The sequence below is a fragment of the Sphaerodactylus townsendi genome, linkage group LG04 (assembly GCF_021028975.2).
Source record: "Sphaerodactylus townsendi isolate TG3544 linkage group LG04, MPM_Stown_v2.3, whole genome shotgun sequence".
In the NCBI taxonomy this organism is placed as follows: Eukaryota; Metazoa; Chordata; class Lepidosauria; order Squamata; family Sphaerodactylidae; genus Sphaerodactylus; species Sphaerodactylus townsendi.
Genome location: NC_059428.1, coordinates 127,690,967 through 127,710,961, shown reverse-complemented (window position 1 = coordinate 127,710,961; position 19,995 = coordinate 127,690,967). Strand labels below are relative to the sequence as shown.

The 19,995-nt window shown below is 43.4% G+C and overlaps 1 protein-coding gene across 4 annotated transcripts in view; it reads right to left on the bottom strand.

The window, feature by feature from the left end:
* The window catches only part of PCDH9 (protocadherin 9), a 959,062-nt gene that overhangs the window by 506,842 nt on the left and 432,225 nt on the right, over positions 1-19,995 (bottom strand). For 2 of the 4 annotated variants that reach the window (XM_048495436.1, XM_048495438.1), the window contains exon 3: positions 15,191-15,256. The exons of the other annotated variants lie outside the window; for them this stretch is intronic. In XM_048495436.1, the coding sequence (XP_048351393.1) occupies positions 15,191-15,256 (66 nt within the window). The remainder of the gene's footprint in view (positions 1-15,190; positions 15,257-19,995) is intronic. 4 annotated transcript variants of the gene reach the window in all.

The following is a 19,995-nucleotide window of genomic DNA, read 5'->3' as shown; positions in this document are numbered from 1 at the left end:
AGAAATGGCTGTATCAACCAGATACTTTGCAAGAAAGAGTGGAATTTGGAGTAGCATTTACACTAGCCCTTTTCAGAAATTACAGTTCCACGTACTAGGAAGCTAGTGACAGTGGGTATGTCTTTCTCATGTGCATGTGTCGCCTAAAAGAAACAACTTTTTAATTTTCATCTTACATGAACATGAACCACAACTCTGGGACAATCACTGTTTCACATGCAATATCAACAAGCAAAATCTGGGCATTGACCTTTTCAGACCCAACAGAAAATGCATGTTGTTGGGAAGAATGCAGCAGCCTACACTACACTTGGCGGGTCCTAGTATTTATTTATTCAAAACATTTATTAGCTGCCTTCCTTCTTGACAGAGCTTGTGACAGCCTAGTACATAGACAAAATACCTAAAACCAATACATAGAAACAATTTACAAAAAAAACATTTTACACAGTTCACCACAGCTGTGTGGTACTAAAAAAACCTTCAACTGCCACCTAAAGATTCAGGAGAGGGGGGCCAGCACACCGCTCTGGGGAGGTTGTTCCATAATGACAGGGCTGCTACTAAAAAGACCATCTCTTGTATAGCCACCAAATAAGCTTCTTTAAGAACATAAGAACATAAGAACAAGCCAGCTGGATCAGACCAAAGTCCATCTAGTCCAGCTCTCTGCTACTCGCAGTGGCCCACCAGGTGCCTTTGGGAGCTCACATGTAGGATGTGAATGCAATGGCCTTCTGCGGCTGTTGCTCCCGATCACCTGGTCTGTTAAGGCATTTGCAATCTCAGATCAAAGAGGATCAAGATTGGTAGCCATAAATCAACTTCTCCTCCATAAATCTGTCCAAGCCCCTTCTAAAGCTATCCAGGTTAGTGGCCATCACCACCTCCTGTGGCAGCATATTCCAAACACCCAATCACACGTTGCGTGAAGAAGTGTTTCCTTTTATTAGTCCTAATTCTTCCCCCCAGCATTTTCAATGAATGCCCCCTGGTTCTAGTATTGTGAGAAAGAGAGAAACATTTCTCTCTGTCAACATTTTCTACCCCACGCATAATTTTGCAGACTTCAATCATATCCCCCCTCAGCCGCCTCCTCTCCAAACTAAAGAGTCCCAAATGCTGCAGCCTCTCCTCATAGGGAAGGTGCTCCAGTCCCTCAATCATCCTTGTTGCCCTTCTCTGCACTTTTTCTATGATTGATGGGACAGTCAGGAAGGCTTCTCTGTGTGATCAAAACATCCCCAAAATGGTCAAGATGGACAAGGAATCAAAAGGTGCATAAATTTGTACTCTCCCTTTTGTGAGTGTGTGTTTTAATACATCAGGGAGCGTATGTTTGTGTGCTGAGGAAAGACTGATTCCTTCCTCTACAGAACAATTCAGCCTAGTAGGGAACACAGTTGGAGTTCCACATATTTAAGTGTGCTGGAAATGTGGTGAAGGCCAACCCGTTGACATATTACGCTTCTTGTTTTCTGAACTGTCATTTTGGGGGTGTATTAATTACTGGAAAAGCAGGCCTCCGCCATGTACAATGCTTGAGCAGACAGCCTTACCCAGCGTGGATTGGTTCCCCATGCATCAAGCGCTCTGATTAATTTTTGTTTTTCTGTATCGCTGCGTGTTGTATAAATACATCTGTGGCCTTTCGAGTCCCAACAATGGCAACAGTTTAATCACTTATCCAATTTAAATTGGGGGCAGGAAAGGGCATCAGAGCAACAGGTACCTTATTGAGGGAGGCAGAACGCTTGCAGGAATTCCACTGTTCTTTAATATCCTTTGCGGAGACCTTCCTCTCCTTGTCTGATATTCGTGGGATTGTAAAATGATAATGTATGGTAATTTGTGATGCAGTGATAAGCATACTAATAATCTCTGCAGCCAGGACTGGGTAACCTGCAGGTTGTGTGATACAACTACAGGCTAGGAAACAACGGGAATGGGGGAAGAAAGGAAAGGAAAATAAAATCACAGCAGAGAACAAGGGGGGGGGGGAAGTGGAGGGAAGAATGACAATTTAGCACCCGGTCAAAGCTGTTGACTTTTTACCAGTGTAGTTGTCTGGCTTTGGTTTGGTTGATCTTCTCAAATAGGATTTAATCTAAAGCACAAATTAAGGGAGGGAGCCAGTAAGGGTGGGGAGAGAGAGAGGGATGCTTCAGTAAATTGAAAAGATTAAAAAAAAATTCTGGCGATGGCCCTTGGTGGATTTTAGGAACTTTAAACAGTTGATCTGAATTCCTAGTTTGCAGTTGAGGAGTGGAATGGGGTTGCAACAGGGTGTAAATATAATCTTTGAGACCCATTCCAGTCCAGCATGTTGTTATGGGTGTTGAAGCAGTGGATTTACTTGGAGTAGACCACCTTGTAGGACGCAATGTAGACAAGAACTGATAGACACACAGTCACCAGTGCAGTTCTATTTTATTGCTATCTACTAACAAAGTGCTTCGCCAGACCACAGGTGTTTTTAGGCACACATTACACTGCTGTCTGTGCTAACTATATACAAAAGTGATACCAATCAGGTGCCCTCACCTTATCAGGTTTGCACAAGCTGTGCACTCAGCACTAATCTGCACACGGCACCTGTTAGAAGGAGGGTCCAGCTGTCATTTAGATTTTGCTCATCTAAACATTTACACATGTTCTGACAATGGGGTCATTGGTCCTCAGAAACAAGGAAATGAAATGAATAACGCCAAGCAGAGATCTTAACAAGGGTGGTCCAGATTAAGTGCCAGGTCATAACGGGACACTGTTGAGCGCAGCCCCCACTGGACAGGGATCACCACTATGCAACTATGAACTAAGCATGCTCCCTCAGTATAATGTTGGGCTCTTCCATGAAACTCGCTTACTGATTCATTTGTTATCATCTTGGGTTTAATTTGGGCTGGGGCATCTGTTTTCAATTCTAGGGCTCAGCCTTGAAATTTACAGAGCAAATGAAACTTCCCCCAGTTTAGCTGTAAAGTGTTTTTCTGTTTCCTCCACTCGCCACTATAGAGTCATCACATGTCAAAAGATGGAGGCAGGGGGAGGAAAGTTTCCAGATCAGAAGTCTTTTTTATCACACAGACTGGAGACTTGTTCCCCCCACCACATCCCTAGAAAACCAGCACCGGGACCACCATGCTTACTTTGTATGGAGACCAGGTGTGTACTGACAAAATTTTCATTGGGGGAGGGGAAAATGAATATTAATTTATTTCTTTTATTATTTATGGGTGCTTTATTAATTATTTACCAATGTTGTACTTGAGACTCAGGATGTATACATGGCACAAAGCAACGCAACTGAATAGCACAAGGGATCTAATAAGGAATGCAACAGAGCTAAAATTACAAAAATTAGAAAAGTGCAGAAAAAAAGTTCAGCCATCCTATGTCACTGCCACAGCCTTCTTAAACTAGGGTGCTTCAGCCTTGCTAACTGCTAATTCTGTTCTAACCAACTGCACAGAGAATTCGCATTTGGAAGATTTATGATGGGATTCATACCTCTTTAGCTCATCTCCTTCCTCTTCTTTACAAAGAGAATTTACATTTGAAAGATCTGTGATGGCTCTCACACCAGCCCTAGTGCTGATTGGAGGGGAAGGACAAATGATTGGTGAGGCCCAATCCTCTTCTGCACCACCATGGGGACTGTGGTAGCAAGCTGACTCCATCCTTTCTACTGCCGTAGCTGAGGTGGTGCAGGAGTGTTTCACCGTAACTCAAGATTGACTCCTCAGAACCTCCAGCTTCTCTTAATACTGAATCACAGGGAGACAATGGAAGTCAGCATCACCTGGAATCATTGTTTGGAGGTTCTCTAGGAGTTAGAGGGGACCAACAAGTTGCATTCTTGAACGAGGAAACATACTATAACAAACACAGCAGCTGTGCACACATAGGGCGGCAAGTGCAGCTGGCTGACCAGAGATTGGTTGTTTTGATTGGGCCTGGATGAAACATTTCAGGACTTAAAACTCTTTCATCCTGCCCTCCTCCCACAACATTTACTAGCTGCTGATCTTTGTGGCGGACTGTTCTGCATACTCATAAATTACCCAACGGTTTCAAAAGGATGATAAAAACTTTAGGTTCCATATGGATCCTGGCAAAGCAGAGGTAATTTCACAAAACAGACATTTCTGTTTTGCAAACTCCCTAGGGTTTGACGAGGAAATAGGAAATTAAAGGCTGGCCCTTTGCTGTAATGTAAAAGCCAGAATAGGGATTCATGCGGATAAGTGAGGTTCGTGGACAGAAGCCTCCACCAAATTAGGCACCTCAGACTCAAGGATAGTCCGGAAGAGAAAAGGGCTCAGGAGGAAGCCAAACAAAGTAGTGCCTGAGATGTTTGTTGTACGTTTGCACTCCAGCAACAAACACTCGCTCACTGATTCCTTCTTCCTGCAAAATGACCACAGTGCGAAAGAAGGCAATTAGTGGCTTGACATGAATTATCACTGCAGTTGAAGGTCCTGCCTTTCTCTCTTATAAGGAGACGCAAAGCAGCTTACAAACTCCTTTCCCTTCTTCTCTCCACAACAGACACCCCCAAGCTTCAAGAAATGGGGCAAGGTTATCGTCAGGTGCAGCTTGCAGCTGTCTGGTGGTTCCAAAACTGAACCAGCCACTGCCAGAGGAACTGGAGACTGGGGAAGCCATGAACCTCTTTGAGGTGTGAGTCTTATGCTAGGAAAGGGCCTGTCCTCTCCAGCAATCCCCTACTTTTCTCTGCTCTCATCTTCACACCTGGGCAGCTGCTGGGGAGAAAATGAGCTGGCCATGCAGAAGGAGGAGGTCCTTTCCACAGAAATCTCCTAAAAAACACTTGTAAAATGTTTTCAGTCCTCCCCACACACCTTTGAAACGATTCCTGACCACCATTACTTCATTCCTCCCCTCCTCCCCCCCCAAACATATTTTGAGGTATGTATTGAATCGAAGTTTCAATGCTTCACAGTCTCGTGCAGCATTCTGTGCTCCTCATGTACCCAATGCTTCAAAAACTGGCCTCTCAAAAATAAGAAAAAAGAACAAACACAGAAATGGTTAAAATAAACAGGTGATTGGGAATGGCGGGAAAATGAGGCCAAGAAGGAAGTTCAGGGAAATAGAAGAGCATGGGAAACATAGTCAGTAGATCACAGAAGCAGCTGAGGACATTTTCCAAACGTTTCAACCAGCAAAACGCTTTAAAAGCACAAACTCAGAGTTTTCAAAGCAAGAGTTTAGAAGAACAAGAAGAACAAGAAGAGGAGGAGCAGTTTGTATTTATATTCCAGCTTTCTCTCCTGTAAGGAGACTCAAGGAGGCTTACAACCTCCTTTCTCTCCCTCTCCCCACAACAGACACCTTGTAAGGTAGCTGGGACTGAAAAGAATTCTGAGATAACTGTGACTAGCCCAAGGTCACCCAGAAAGAATGTAGGAGTGCAGAAACACATCTGGTTCACCAGATAAGTCACCACCACTCAGGGGAATCAAACCCAGTTCTCCAGATTAGAATCCACTTGCTCTTAACCAGTATACCGCATTGGTTGGCCATTGCCTTCCTTTGCACAGCAATCTTGGATTTCCATGGTGGTCTCCCATCCAAGTAGTAACCAAGGTCAACCCTGCTTGACTTCTGAGATCTGACAAGATCACGCCAGCCTGGGCCTTCTATGTCAGGGCAACAGTTACATATTATATTATTCTATGTAACAGTTACATATTATATTATTCTATGTGCCTATTTGATGGAGTGGGAAACAGGTCATACAGTACGCTTGTGACTCTTTCGGTCGTTTTGATTATGGCTCACCATGAGGGGGTTTCCATGAAAGTAAGCTATCCCACAAAGAGCTGAAGCAAACACATTTCCAGGATGCAATCCATCCAATGAGAATTATGAAATTACCTGGAGATCATGCAACAAAAGTGTTCCCTCCCCCCTTCTCATCTGAGAGGAACCATAACTATGCATTGCAGCATATTTTGCATTTTTATTGGTCCATTTGCTGTATAAAACTAAAATTGTAAATGAAAATGCACCGCATGCTGCACACAGATATGAATCTATTGTTCCTTTTCTTTCTGTGGTAAACACACCACATATGTTCAAGCACTCAATATATAAGGATCAGTCATAATTACATATGTGCAAAAATACCATTCATCATTCCTGACTGTAAGTTTGCAGGAACATGGTTCCCAATTATTAGAAGTACTTAGCCTTAACATACTCAATATGTTTTGCTACTTTTCCACCTCTCCCCGCTCTTCATTAAAACAGAGTGTATAACAGTACAATTTCCTAAGAGAAGCATAGTACCTACAATATATAAGCATCAAGGCTCCCTTATGATATTTTCTTTATCCTGAATTATATGTGTGTGTGTGTGCGTATGTATGTATATATATGTATGTGTGTGTATAAAATTTAATACATGAGGATATATCTTCATCCTAATGTTTATACCAATCTGAAAAAATGAATACCTTTAATTTTCCAGCATTTTTTGACTAATGGGGAAGGTATAGCTGCATGACCTAATCAACTGCATTCCCAAAAAGATGATTTGCATGCAATATTTCCTGCATTGCTATCCCTTACTATAGAGATTTCTATTTCGTGAAAGGAAAACCATTTGTGCTTAGTAAAAGACATGCATTTTGTAACTACCGGAGTCTTTCTGCTCTTCTGTTTTTAGGGAGGTTTGCAAAGAATACCTGACAGATGCTACATGGCAATGAGTTACATCCAGTGATCCATTCCCAAAATGCACTGACAAATGCAAATCTTCCCATGTCTTCCCAACTTTGGTAAAGTTATTTATTTTTATTAGATTTATTTACAAAAAAAAGATTTCCTAAAAACATACTGGAAAGCTCTGTGAGGTAACAGAATCTGAGGTACAGGAGACAAAAATCCTGAGGTAAAGAAGAGCAAAGAAGACATGCAATGAGATAGCGGTGGAGCCAAGGAAAGAGAGACCACCAGAAAAAGCTTACACAGGGTTTATGGACTTCTGAGACTTAGGAAGAAGATATAACTCAGAAATGCGGGGCAGCCTTAAATAAAATAAAGAGAACAGGATGGGCTTGGAATTATTAATGTTGTATTTATTATTTTAATCATTTTTGTCCTGCTGTGTCCACCAGACATCCTTGAGATGGCTTATAGATAATTAAAAATAACAATATGTACAATTTTAAAAATACAAGCCTATAATAATTCCTTATTAAAGGAATTATTGTGTGGTGTGTTATCCAACCGCATTGTTCTGAAGGCTTAATTTCTACCAAGCCTTTAGAAGAAGAAGCAATTTCAGCCATTTCCATCATACTACCCACTAAGAACTCCATTTGTTTTCTTCTGCCAGCCAGAACATTTCAGAGCCTTCAGTGGACACCAGCCAGAGAGGTGGTGGTGATGGTGGTGAGAGTATGTACGTGGTTGGATGTACCTTGCATGCTAAGAGTTAGGATCCCAGGAGCAGCAATTTTTTTATGGGAAAAGAAAGTCAATGTTTAAAGTGAATGAAAAAATACCTACAGTGCAGGTTAATGGGGGTGACATGAATACACTCTCAAAGATCATAGTGTGTGTTGAGGGACGCCAGATTGTCTTCACACATCTTTAAAGTACACAGTGGGCTGAAGAATCAACCTCCCCTATTCATGACCAACTAAATTTATACTGAGCCTGACTTTTGGCCTGTCAAGGTCAATCTTGTCTGCTCTGACTGGCAGCTGCTGTCCGAGGGCATGGCCCTTACACAGTATGTGCAATTATTATATCCATTTAACAAATCTATGTGGTGCCTATCCAGAGATTTATCTGAAGGGGCTCTCAAGGTACAATAGTACAAGGAAACCATAAAACAATATAATAAAACAATATTCAGAATATGATCATCTGAAGATGCCAGCCACAGATCCAGGCAAAATGCTGCTAGAACACAGCCATACAGCCCGGAAACCACACAACACCCCAGCGATTCTGGCCATGAAAGCCTTTGACAATATTCAGACACATGAAATATTTGCCAAATATTCAAAACAGCACTATATCTCCCACAATTATAGTGGATCTCCAGACTACATGGATCATTTCCCACAGAGACTGCTTTGGAGGAGAGACTCTAGGGCATTATACTTCACTGAGCATTTGACATCTCCAAACCTCTCCAAACTGCACTCCCAAACTGCCAGGAATTTCCCAGCCCGGAGCTGGCAACTCCAGGACCTGATCATGAACATGAGCACATGGAGTCCATCAAAATCAGTGTTGTCCACTCTGACTGACAGTAGCTCTCCTGGGCCCCAGGCAGAGGTCTTTCACATCAACTACTGACACTTTTAACTGGAGATGCCACGGATTGAATTTGGGATCTTTTAGCACGCAAAGCAGAAACTTTGCCACTAAGCCAAAGACTCATCCCTTCCTCTCCTTCATTCCCAGCTTCTCTCGTACAATACTTCCCATGATTGCCTTGTACGCAACATTCCCTGTGAGCTGCATGGCTGCACAGGCACCATATTGGTTCTGTGCAGGTTGGGTGGCTGCCAAGCAGGGAGAGCTGTCATTGGTGGCTCAGTTCTGCTGAGCGAGAGCAAGCTTAGAGGGACAATTGCTTGTGCCTCTAGTTACATCAATTACCCCCATGACTATGGATACATTTATCCACACCTGTTTACTATCTCCATCTCATCTGTGCACCAGTTGCTCGGATAAACAATCAAACGATGCAAAACAAAACAAAACACATTTCCTTTTCATGGGAGTAGGTCCTGCTTTTGTCCATATGCTGCTTTGCATGCACACGCCATGCGTCTGTTTCATGGTAAACATAAAATGGTTGAATTCACTATCAATTACAGGTTGGAACAAGTTTGATTTCAATTACAACAGGAGAGCAAAACAGCTGGGAAATCCCCAAGGGGAAGTGTGAGATCCAATGGGGTTGAATGGCTCATTAAACAGTACTAATTAGAGAGAGATGAACTCGAGATATAAAACACTTCTGGCTGCTTCGCTTCCCCAAGACGGTTTGCCTTTCAGGACAGAAACGGAAAGCACTGGCATTGGACTGAGATCTATTTTAATTTCCTTATAATCACTACCTGAATCGTAGTTTAACAACAGGTCTAACTTTCTAAAAAGTACATTAAAAAAACAGCGCATTTGGTAGCTGCTCTAATTACATTCGAGTCAAACAGATGCAGAAAATGACCCCAGTCAAAGCAAAACAGAAGAAACTATTTTACTGCTAATGATACGGCATAGGCTTGCGGACTGGAAATGGAGAAATTTCCATAATCTCTTTCTAGTTGTTTGAAACAAAGTCATACTTGAGTGACACTTGTAAAGGCACTTTTGGGCAGGAAAGAATGCAAAAAATCCTAATCTATAGGATCCTTATCCACATATAGGTGTGTCATTGGCCCAAATGAAAGCACCCACCTTCTACCCCCATCAAAAGAAGCACCAATTGGGCCCCAAATGTCTTATTGTGACAGAGATACATACACCTATCCAAATGCATCTGCATCAACCCTTCGGGGATGAGGCAGCCTATAAATTTAATCAATCAATCAATCAATCAATCAATCAATCAATCAATCAATCAATCAATCAATCAATCAATCAATCAACCCTGGCAGCAAACAGAAGACAGGTTTCACCAACAAGTTTTTCTTTCTGGATTCATGCCAATTATCACAACATTCAAAGTACAGCATATATGATCAACATCAACCCTGCAACTCACATTGTAGTAAAAATGACAGACGGGAAAAAATACAGACGGGAAACACACTGGGTCTGCCTTCTAGTCACAGCATGGCACACCAGCTCCTGTTCCATCCTATGCATGCTTGCCTGAACATGGACACAATTACTTGGCACCTATGAACTGTATTATGTGTAGTTTGGGATTAAAACAACAACAAAAACTAGGGAGTATTATAAAAGCAGTGGTTTGTTTTCAAACAAGCACCATAGAACACAAATTTTCCCAGTGTCCCTCTCTGCCCCTGAACCCCCTTTTGTCTCAGGGAAAGATTGTTCTCTAGGGCATGGGAACCATGTAGAGATGCCAGCATCCAGGGAACCATGTAGAGATGCCAGCATCTAACCTGGAGGTCCCCTGGAGTTAGAGCTAGTCTCCCAACTTTGGAGATCAGTTCTCCTGAGAGAATGGGTGCTTTGGAAGGTGGACTCTGTGGTTCTGTACCCCACTGAGGTCTCTGTCCTCCCCAGGCTCCACCCCCAAATCTCCAGGAATTTCCCAGTCAGGATTTGGCAAGCCCACCTTCCATTCCCTGGCAGGGGAAACCTGACAACCCTAGAACCATGTGGAAGATGAGCCATGCAGATGGGGGAGCTCCTGGTTGGAGAGGGGAAAAGGTGGTCACCTTTCCTCCATCACGTCACTACAAGAACCACAATGAATCCATCTGTTCCCACATCCCCTTTCACATAGTGGCCACGCTGAAATTGTTTGTCCTCTTCACTCTGCTCACTGACTGGGAGGGAGACAGCTCTCTCTCTCCCTCTTCCTTCCAGTGAGGCCTCCAATGAGCCATGAGGCTATTTCTATCCCTAAATTCCCCAATCTCAGGAATTATCTTTCCAGGGACACAAATTGACTTCAGTAACAGAGAAGAACATGAACAAACAGTAAGGCAGTGGTGTAGTGCCAAGGGAGTGAGGGGAAGGCTGTGGCAGGGGCATGTTGTGGCATTCCGGGGTCGTTCCAGGGCAGGGTAGGGCAGACGGGGGCAGGGCAGTGGTGCAGGGCACACACATGCCCCAAGTGCAGTTCCCCCTCACTCCGCCCCTGCAGTAAGGTGTGCATGAATGCTTAGGTGGATCCAAGCCAGTGCTCCCAGTCATGGGGATGGCATCTATATGTATAATTCTGGAGGTATGCATGTAGGCAAAATGCCCATGCACCATAAACCATGTGGACGAGACAGTTTTTGAAAATCAGTTGTGACTGGGACAGTGCCAGTTAACTCATCCCGTAAAGGCACATACATATGATGTGTGAATTAGGTTAGAAATTAGTTACACCAACATCACAATCAATATTTAGCAGCTACAGGGAAGGAAGATGTGGTATGAGGAGTAGGAGGGCGGGGGGGCAGGACAAACAAGTTAGAGAACATCTGAAGTCAGGCAAGAATGCAGGGTGTGGGATGGGGTCTCCCTGAGTGCTTTTTTCCAAGAACAATAATTGGGCAGATCAGTTTATAGACCTTCCAAGATCTAGTCCAGTTTGACTCTAAGTGATCAGGAATTCTCTTGCTACACATGAGAACTCCTGTTTTTTTCCAGGATAGAGTATTTTAATAGACTTGTGTATTTCCAGTCCTTTGAAACCGTTACAGTGCATTCTGAAAAGATTTTTAATAAGTTGTCTAGAAATGCGAAGATTTATTTGTCAACATAAAACCCTTGAGAGGAAACAATCTCTATTTAAAATGTAATCCGTAGAGCTTTGCAATAAAGTATTACAATTTGAGCGTTAAGCAATATATTATATACTGGCAGTATTTTAAAAGGCATTGCAGAGTTTCAAAGGCAAGTTGATTATATATACACACAAAAAAAACATACACACAGAAGCATCCCACCTGTTGAAGACATGACACTGTGTATTGCTAGCTCTCAACATTCCCTTATATTTGGGGTGTTGTGTGTTTTCCAGGATGTATGGCTGTGTTCTAGTAGTATTTTCTCCTGAAGTTTTGCCTGCATCTGTGGCTGGCAACTTCAGAGGATCTGATGGTAGTAAAGCAAGTGGAGTATATATACCTGTGGAATGTCCAGGGTGGGAGAAAGAACCATTTGCCTGTTAACAAGTGTAAAGAGTGTAATTAGCAAACTTGATTTGCATGTGTTGGGTGGGATCAATCTATTTAGTATGTGAATAACCATGAAGATAGCATAATCAATTAGTGAGGGCATCTGCATTGTAGTAGCCTATAATAGCAAAACATGCAAATCAAGCTTGATAATTGAACCCTTTATACTTGTTAACAAGCAAATGGTTCTTTCTCCCACCCTGGACATTCCACAGGTATGTATACTTCACTTGCTTTACTACCATCAGATCCTCTGAATAATCACAGCCACTGGAAATGCAAACAAGAATCAGGAGAAAATACTACTAGATTACATTTCTGTTACCTCCTTCGGAAACCACACAACACCCCAGTGATTCAGGCCATGAAAGCCTTTGACAATACATTCCCTTGTATTTGTTTGTGGTAACAAAATTAGAGCAGAGTTGCCAATTCCAGTTTAGGAAGCTCATGGAGATTTGAGGATGGAGACGGAAGAGACCTGGTTTCTCCAGCAGAAAAGATCTTTGAAGCCTGGAGATCAGTTGTAATTCCAGGAAGTCTCCAGATCCCAGCAGGAGTGGAACAATCCTAATTTCTCATACTGTGATTTGTAACATTGTGTGTAAGTGCATGTCTGGGGACAGGGCTACCTTCCAGCACCCTCTACCCCTCCTCACACCTCTCCTTTTCATGGGCCTCCACCCACAGATGTTGCGACGTCCTGCAACTGGTAACCCTACTCCTGGACTTACCAGCAAGCAAAGGCATCTTATAGAAGCAAGAAGCTGCAGGGAGCTGGTAGGAAGGCCTGGGTAGCAGGAGCTGGCCTCAGCATTTCCACAGAGCAGGGCTGGGCCAACACAGCTGAGGCCAAGCTGCAATCAGAAGGAATGAGCAGATCCCCAGAGCAGGGCAGGGTCAAAACAGCCTCAACCAAGTTGCAATGAGAAGGCCTCAATCTTTCCTCAAAGTAGGGTGGGAACTATACAACCCAGATTTGGCTGCAACTGTGAGAGTGGGAATGGGGGTGTTGGGTGTTGGGGAGAGGACCAAGAACACTGGAGCAGACAATCTCAAACTGGTAGGACTTGACAGAAAACCCACCAGCCATTCATAGCCTGGAGCAAGGAGATCCAGAGTATGGAGCAACTCTGTTGTGAAACTGAGTGAACTGGGCTGGAATTTAACTGCTTAAACTGGCAATAAAGAAGAAAAAGAGTTTGGATTTATACCCTGTCTTTATGGTCTTTCTTTCTCTAAGGAGATTCAAGGCAGTGTACAAACTCCTTTCCCTTTTTCTCACCTCAATAGACATTTTGTGAGGTAAGTGGGGCTGACTGAGTTCTGAGAGAACTGAGACTGGCCCAAGGTCACCCAGCAGGCTTCATGTGTAAGAGCAAATAAACAAATCCAATTCACCAGATAAGAGTCCGCAGCTCATGTGGAGAAACGGGGAATCAAACCCGGTTCTCCAGATTAGAGACCACCTGTGCTTAACCACTATACCACTGTGGTTCTCAAAAGACTATTGAGTAAAGAACCCTGTGAGTAAAGAACCTTCTTTTGTCATGCTGACTGGTTGTGAGGGTCTGAGCCTACGCAATGGGGATGGCACAGAGGGGTGGTGCTAACAGTGCATATGTGTGACTCTTCAGTCAGTTAACAAGTTCCATGTATTACAAGAAGCTGAACACTGGTACACATCTCTCTCATCCGACTCAACAGATAAGGTTGCCAATTCTGGGTTGGGTAATAATTCCTTCGGATTTTGGGGTGGAGTCTGGAGAGCATAGAGTTTGGGAAGAGACCTCAGCAGGGTATAATGCCATAGAGTCTACTCTCCTAAGCTGCCCTTTTCTCAAGAAGAACTGAACTCTGTTACCTGGAGATCAGTCATGTTCCAAGAAATTTCCAGGTCCCCCCGGGAGGCTGGCAACCATGCCACCAGGATTTAAAGAGGCTTCACTTTGTGCTCTGAGTAAACAAATTCTTGTTTGGTTGTACAGAACATTTTAAGTGTGCTTTACATCAGCTCATGCATAATTATTTATAATGCCATCTGCCATTATGTATTAGACAATTACAAACAACTTCTACCATAGTTTAAGTTGCATAGCTCCTGGCATTGATATATGCCCTCATTAAAAAAAAAGAGAGAGAGAGAGAAAACCATTAAGCATTTGTGTATTTCATAGACTCATAGAGTTGGAAGAGATCACAAGGGCCATCAAGTCCAACCCCCTGCCATGTGGGAATACACAATCAAAACACCTTTGACAATGATGCTTCAGAAACGATGCCACTGTGTTACCAGTGACATCATTGCCGCATCAACCTAGGTTTTCCCCACTACTAGGAAGTTCCCTCTTCCCACTGCTAGGAAGATCCCCCACTCCCAGCAGGTGTCTCGCAACCCTTTTCCCAAGCAAGGTGATCTACCCGTCTATAGCCTGGGTTGCCTCTTGACAGATCCAAGCCAAGGCCCTGTGGAAACACCAGTCACCCATTGATGGCTGGGAGTTACCTGAGCCCCTGGAGATGCACTGGGGGGAGGGGGTCCTCATCAAGGCACACTTGAAGCTAGGATGCTTGGCCCTGTTTGGCACCAAAATAACTGTGTCCTACTGGAACTGAGAAGGCAGGACTATTGCATCACACAGCATGAGCAAAGGGAACATTCCTCATCTTTATTAAAGGGCTGAATGATAAACAGGAGAAATATACATATAGTATCCTTCCTTGGCACACTTGCTGCAAGCAAATGTTCAACAAGGAGTTCTCAGAAGACAGCTCCCACTTCAAAACACATGCGGGAATTGCCTGTTTGAAAGTGCACCCTGCAGAATCTGCCTGAATGTCAAAAATGAATAAGCTACGTTCCTGAACATGCACCATTCTTTCCTTGAATGACTGAATTGTCTCCCAGGGAACTATGTTTCCTGTCTCAGAATATCTGAGAAAAAGACTGTTTCAGTTTGCTACTGTGTGTGGTCCTGATTTACCATTTTACCACTGAATGATTCTATTTTGGTGCAAGTGGGAATTCATAAAGATCAGTGTGCATGGAAACCAAGGTTTGTTTTCAGAAATCCAGGACAGTTTCTGAAGATTTTTTCCCCTACCTGTAAACCAGTGTCATTAAAAATAATTAAGAACATTCAGCTGAATATCTGTAATTCCTGTTTCACTACACTCCATGGTCACGAAACATTATGTTGGTGGAACACAACGAGGGAATGAAACTCCCGAAGGGAGCTGAAATATTCGCTTCAATGAAGAAAGGGGAAGGATACAATGCTTGACTTAAAAGGAAACAAAACCTGGTGTAAACGGAGCTGATATCTTACCACCCATGGTTTGTCAGGTACCCAAATCTCCCACAAGTACTTCGGCATATCTCCAAAATTCAGTGCCTAAAAAGCAAGTAATAGTTGAATAAAAAAACGTGTCGCTTTTACTGCACCCAAAGACATTCCCCCAATCTTCTGGCACAACTCAAAACCATGACCACTCATACTACCATGGGACTTTCACGTCTCTCCCTTTGTAATAAATAGGATTGTCAGCTCCGGGTTGAGAACTTGAGGATTTGGGTTGGATCCTGTGAAAGGTAAGGTTGAGCAGAGGTGAGACCTCAGTGGAGTACAAGGCTACAGACCAGCCTCCAAAGCAGTCCTTGTCTCTAGGGTAGCTGATTCGTGTAGTCTGGAGAGCAGTTCTAATTCCAGGCCCCACCTGCTGGTTGGTAACCCTAAGCATAGACAAGTGCATGATGCATGTTCAGTAACATTTGATGGAGTTATTTTCCCAAACTATTTCCTTGTCAGAGGGGAAGGACTAAATTGAACCAGACTACTGCTCCATTAAAATTCTAGTGACACATATTATGGGAAAATTTTGCTAGAGGGAAAGTCAAGGTCGACAGGTGGTGGAGGGGCATACAAGAAGCACACAGAAGCCCAGACCAGTGTTGTTTGTCTCATGATGACATCATTTCCAGTGCAAACTGGAAAGGACATCACCGGGTAGCCAGTCACATGGGTACACTTTGATATTTAGCTAAATACAGTTGAAGTCATTTTACCATAGAAATTTTGCCCAAATATCTGAGCGTCCCCACATCACCAGCAATAGGATGATGTTACTTCTGGGGCACATCAAAAATAATGTTGGTGCATTGCAGCCATGTTCGTCCAGGCCTCCTTTTCCTGTCAATCAACCTTCACTGGCACCGAGGGGAGCCCCCAGTCTTGGTGAGGGCATGCCCAACCTAGGAATGGTGGAGTTATATACTTCTTCATGGAAAAGGATTTAGCAGTCCAGAAATATAAGAATCATGCTGTCAGAGATTTCACTCGACCAGCTGTTGAAGTTCAATTCATGTTAGAAGCAAAGGTCACATGGCAAGCAAGTTATTGTATGGATCCCTTTCAATACATCATTCTAGGTGTTGAGAGAAGGCAGTCCGTGTCCTGATTTCCCTCTAAGTCTCCTGAGTCTAGACAGTGGCGAAGCGCCAATGGGGCTGGGTGGGGCTTGATGCCCTGGGCAGAACAGCGGAGGGGGGATGGCGGGGCCATGAAGGGGGTGGGAAGGGGTGTTATGAGGGTGTTTCGGGGTGGGGCAGACAGCACCATGGCAGGGGCGCAGGGCACGCACATGCCCCAGGCGCAGTTCCCCCTTGCTCTGCCTCTGGGTCTAGAACAGTGCAACCACATTCCATTTAAGTAGCAGATGAAATTATGAGCCTTGTCATCTGTGAGAAATGGGAGGGTTTAGCCTGTAGATAAATGCTACTACTTATCTCACTTTGGTCTTGTGGTCATCTGGTCAGCCACAGGGTTACATGATTAACTGACATCACCAGCCATGGATCATATTGGTTGATAGGTCCAGGCCAACTCAAACACTTGGCCATACAGTTTAGGATTCATAGAATAGAATCATAAAGTTGGAAGAGACCACAAGGGCCATCAAGTCCAACCCCCTGCAATGCAGGAACCCACAATTAAAGCACTCCCGACATATGCTGATCCTGTCTTTTTTTTAAAAACCTCCAAAGAAGGAGACTCTACCACTCTCCAAGGCAGTGAATTCCACTGTCGAACAGCACTGACAGTCATAAAGTTCTTCCTAATGTTTAGGTGGAATCTCTTTTCCTTCACCTTTTCCTAATCTAAAGTTGCTCTTGGTGCTGTATTCATGGCTCTTTGATCCACCTTCAGACTTTGCAATTTCACACTTGCTATATTAAGGGTGCTGATCAAAACGTCAGAGCTAGAATTTCAAAATTAATAAGATTTTTAATTATTGTATGTATTATTAAGCTGATTGCACAGACACTGATGTAAGCTGATATGAGACTAACCGGAGTAAGGAAATGCTGGGATATACATCTAATTTTTTTTTAAAAAAATTAATCAATAAAGCTCCACAACCCCTTGAGATAGGGGTTTGTAACATTTCCGGACAAAATCATTCTCCCTTACCCTGGTAATTACAAAACAAAGAAATCACACCACGGTAGAATGAATTTCTTGGGAGTGTTGTGTGCAAGTCGCTTGGATTGTATGGTGAACTAGACTTCGCAGGGATGATGGCCCCACCAATAGGGGCTCAAAATCAGAAGCAGGCTATGCACTTAAAGAAATGGCATTTGTATTTATTATCCCATTTATTTTGCCTAGCAGGAAAAATTAGTATTCAATTCGGAATTATTTGCCCAACTCTTTTCATTATTGGGTGAGTAAAGATTAAAAAAAACCATTCAAAACTGTAGCATCAAACCATGTTTCCAAATCCTATGGGAAAGGCATCTGTCTCGAAGTTCTTCTATTAGATACCCCCATGTATTGAACACTCATTCTATGTTCTTACAGATTTACATCACAGTTCAGGACCAGGCTTCAAAAGAGACTTCTTACTATGTATATTCTCTGAAAACATTCTCCTTTGATATGGATTCTAAAGTTTGTTACTAGCTGGGAAGAATTCCTTTGTTTGCCAAAAGGCATCTCATTTCAAAGGGAAGCAGGCCTCCAAACAACAGACACCTGATATTTGATTCTTCGCGTTTTGTTTTAAAGCAGGTCTCCAAGGGTATCAGCAACTACAATTCAACAAGAACATAATAGGTTTATCCAAGAGCAGGTTAAGACCAATGTAACCTCTTCAAGTTACTTTTGTATGCATCATTCCACAATATTCAAGGAGAGGGATAGCAGGTCAACCTGGTAGTTGTGGTAAGCATATATAATGAGGTAAAGATTAAGACATGAAAACTCATCAGATCTTATCCGCTGGACCATTAAAAGCAAAAACATTTTTAAAGCAATGTTTGATGCTTGCCCTCAAGTTCCTAATTTCCAGCTGGTATCTGAGAACCACTTATAATAGAGGAAGAACCTGAGAACCACTTAAAATAGAGGAAGCCACAGTGAAGAAGGGAGGGGCACCCAGGCAGAGGTGGGATCCAGCAGGTTCTCACCAGTTCCTGAGAGTGGGTTACTAATTATTTGTGTGTGCTGAGGGGGTTTACTAATTGGGTCTGCTTTTCCATTAGAAATTCCATTAGGTCCAAAAATCATAAAGTCCTGTTGTTTCCTATGTGGCTGGTTAGCGAAGGTAGAAAACGGGATAATTCTCCCTGTTGGGCTGTTTTAAAAACATGTTTTAGAAATATGGTAAAGTTCCTTGTTTAAGGAAAGTATCCTTCTTTTGATTTCTAGAAACAAAATTAGGTATTTGAAAGTATTAAGTATTTGACAGGCAGTCAATTAGAGGAGAAGTAGTTGTTTCTGTTGGCAGTAGATGATAGGACTTGCTATAATGAGTTCAAATTATGGACAGTAAGATACCAGCTGGAAATTAGGAACTTTTTTTTTACAGTAAGAGTTTTTTACAGTAACAGAGAAATTATTAATGCCCCACCCCCGGAATGCCCAGCCACGCCCCCGTCGTGCCCCACCCAGCCCCACTGGCGCTACGCCACTGTTTGAATCCCACCACCATGGGAACCTGTTACTAAAATTTTTGAATCCCACCACTGCACCCAGGACAAGCCGCCCTGGATGTCCCCATTACAGCTATGCCCCTGGGAAGCCACCTTAGGGTGGTGGAAAGCTTCAAACATTGCTTAGTAGAGAGTTTAGGCTGCTGATTTCAGCTTTTAAGCCAATGTTGATACATAACCAATGCCATTTTTTATTGTGAGCAATCCCATTATTTAATTGCAGCAATGTAGTGTTGCCAGATCCTCTCCAGCAATCGGTGTGGGAGGTTAGGGTTGCCAGCTCTAGGTTAGGGAACTCCTGGAGATCTGAGGGTGGACCTGGGAGTGGACGGGGACCTCACCATCCATTTCGCCAGAGAACCTGATCTCTGCAGTCTGGAGCTGAGCTGCAATTCCAGAAGATCCCCTGGTCCCACCAGCAGGCCTGCATATTCACAGCAACATGGAGGAGAGATCCTTACATTTGCCAGCCTTCCCCAAGGTGCAGGCCTAGCTTCAAGAATGTGGAGGAAGAAGAGTTTGGATTTATACCCCACCTTTCTCTCCTATAAGGAGACTCAAGGTGGCCTCCAAGCTCCTTTCCATTCCTCTCCCCACAACAGACACCTTGTGATATAGGTGGGGCTGAGAGAGTTCCAAAGAACTGTGACTAGCCCAAGGTCACCCAGCAGGAACGTAGGAGTTTGGAAACACATCTGGTTCACTAGATAAGCTTCTGCCACTCAGGTGGAGGAGTGGGGATTCTCCAGATTAGAACCCACCTGCTCTTAACCACTACACCACGCTGGCTCTAACCCAGTGAGACACATTAAGCTCCTTTTAAACCAGAAGTCAGGGATATGCAAACCAAGAACTTTTTCATACTGCTTCCGACTTGCTTTGGTGCTGCACATAAAGTCAAATCAAAGACAGTTGCTACTACTACAGAGTCTCAAGGTTCTAGAGAAAGACAAATTTCTCGCTATTGTCAGTATCTTCTGTGTGACTTGGGCCTGGTTTCAACGCTTCAACGGCTGAAAATTCTATGAAATTCTTATTTTCTCTCTCCACCAAGCGACTTCAGGTTGCTGCTTAACAACCTGATGTCCACAATCTTTGGTAAACTTAGCGTTGCTTTCCACACTCCCTCCGGAAGCTTCT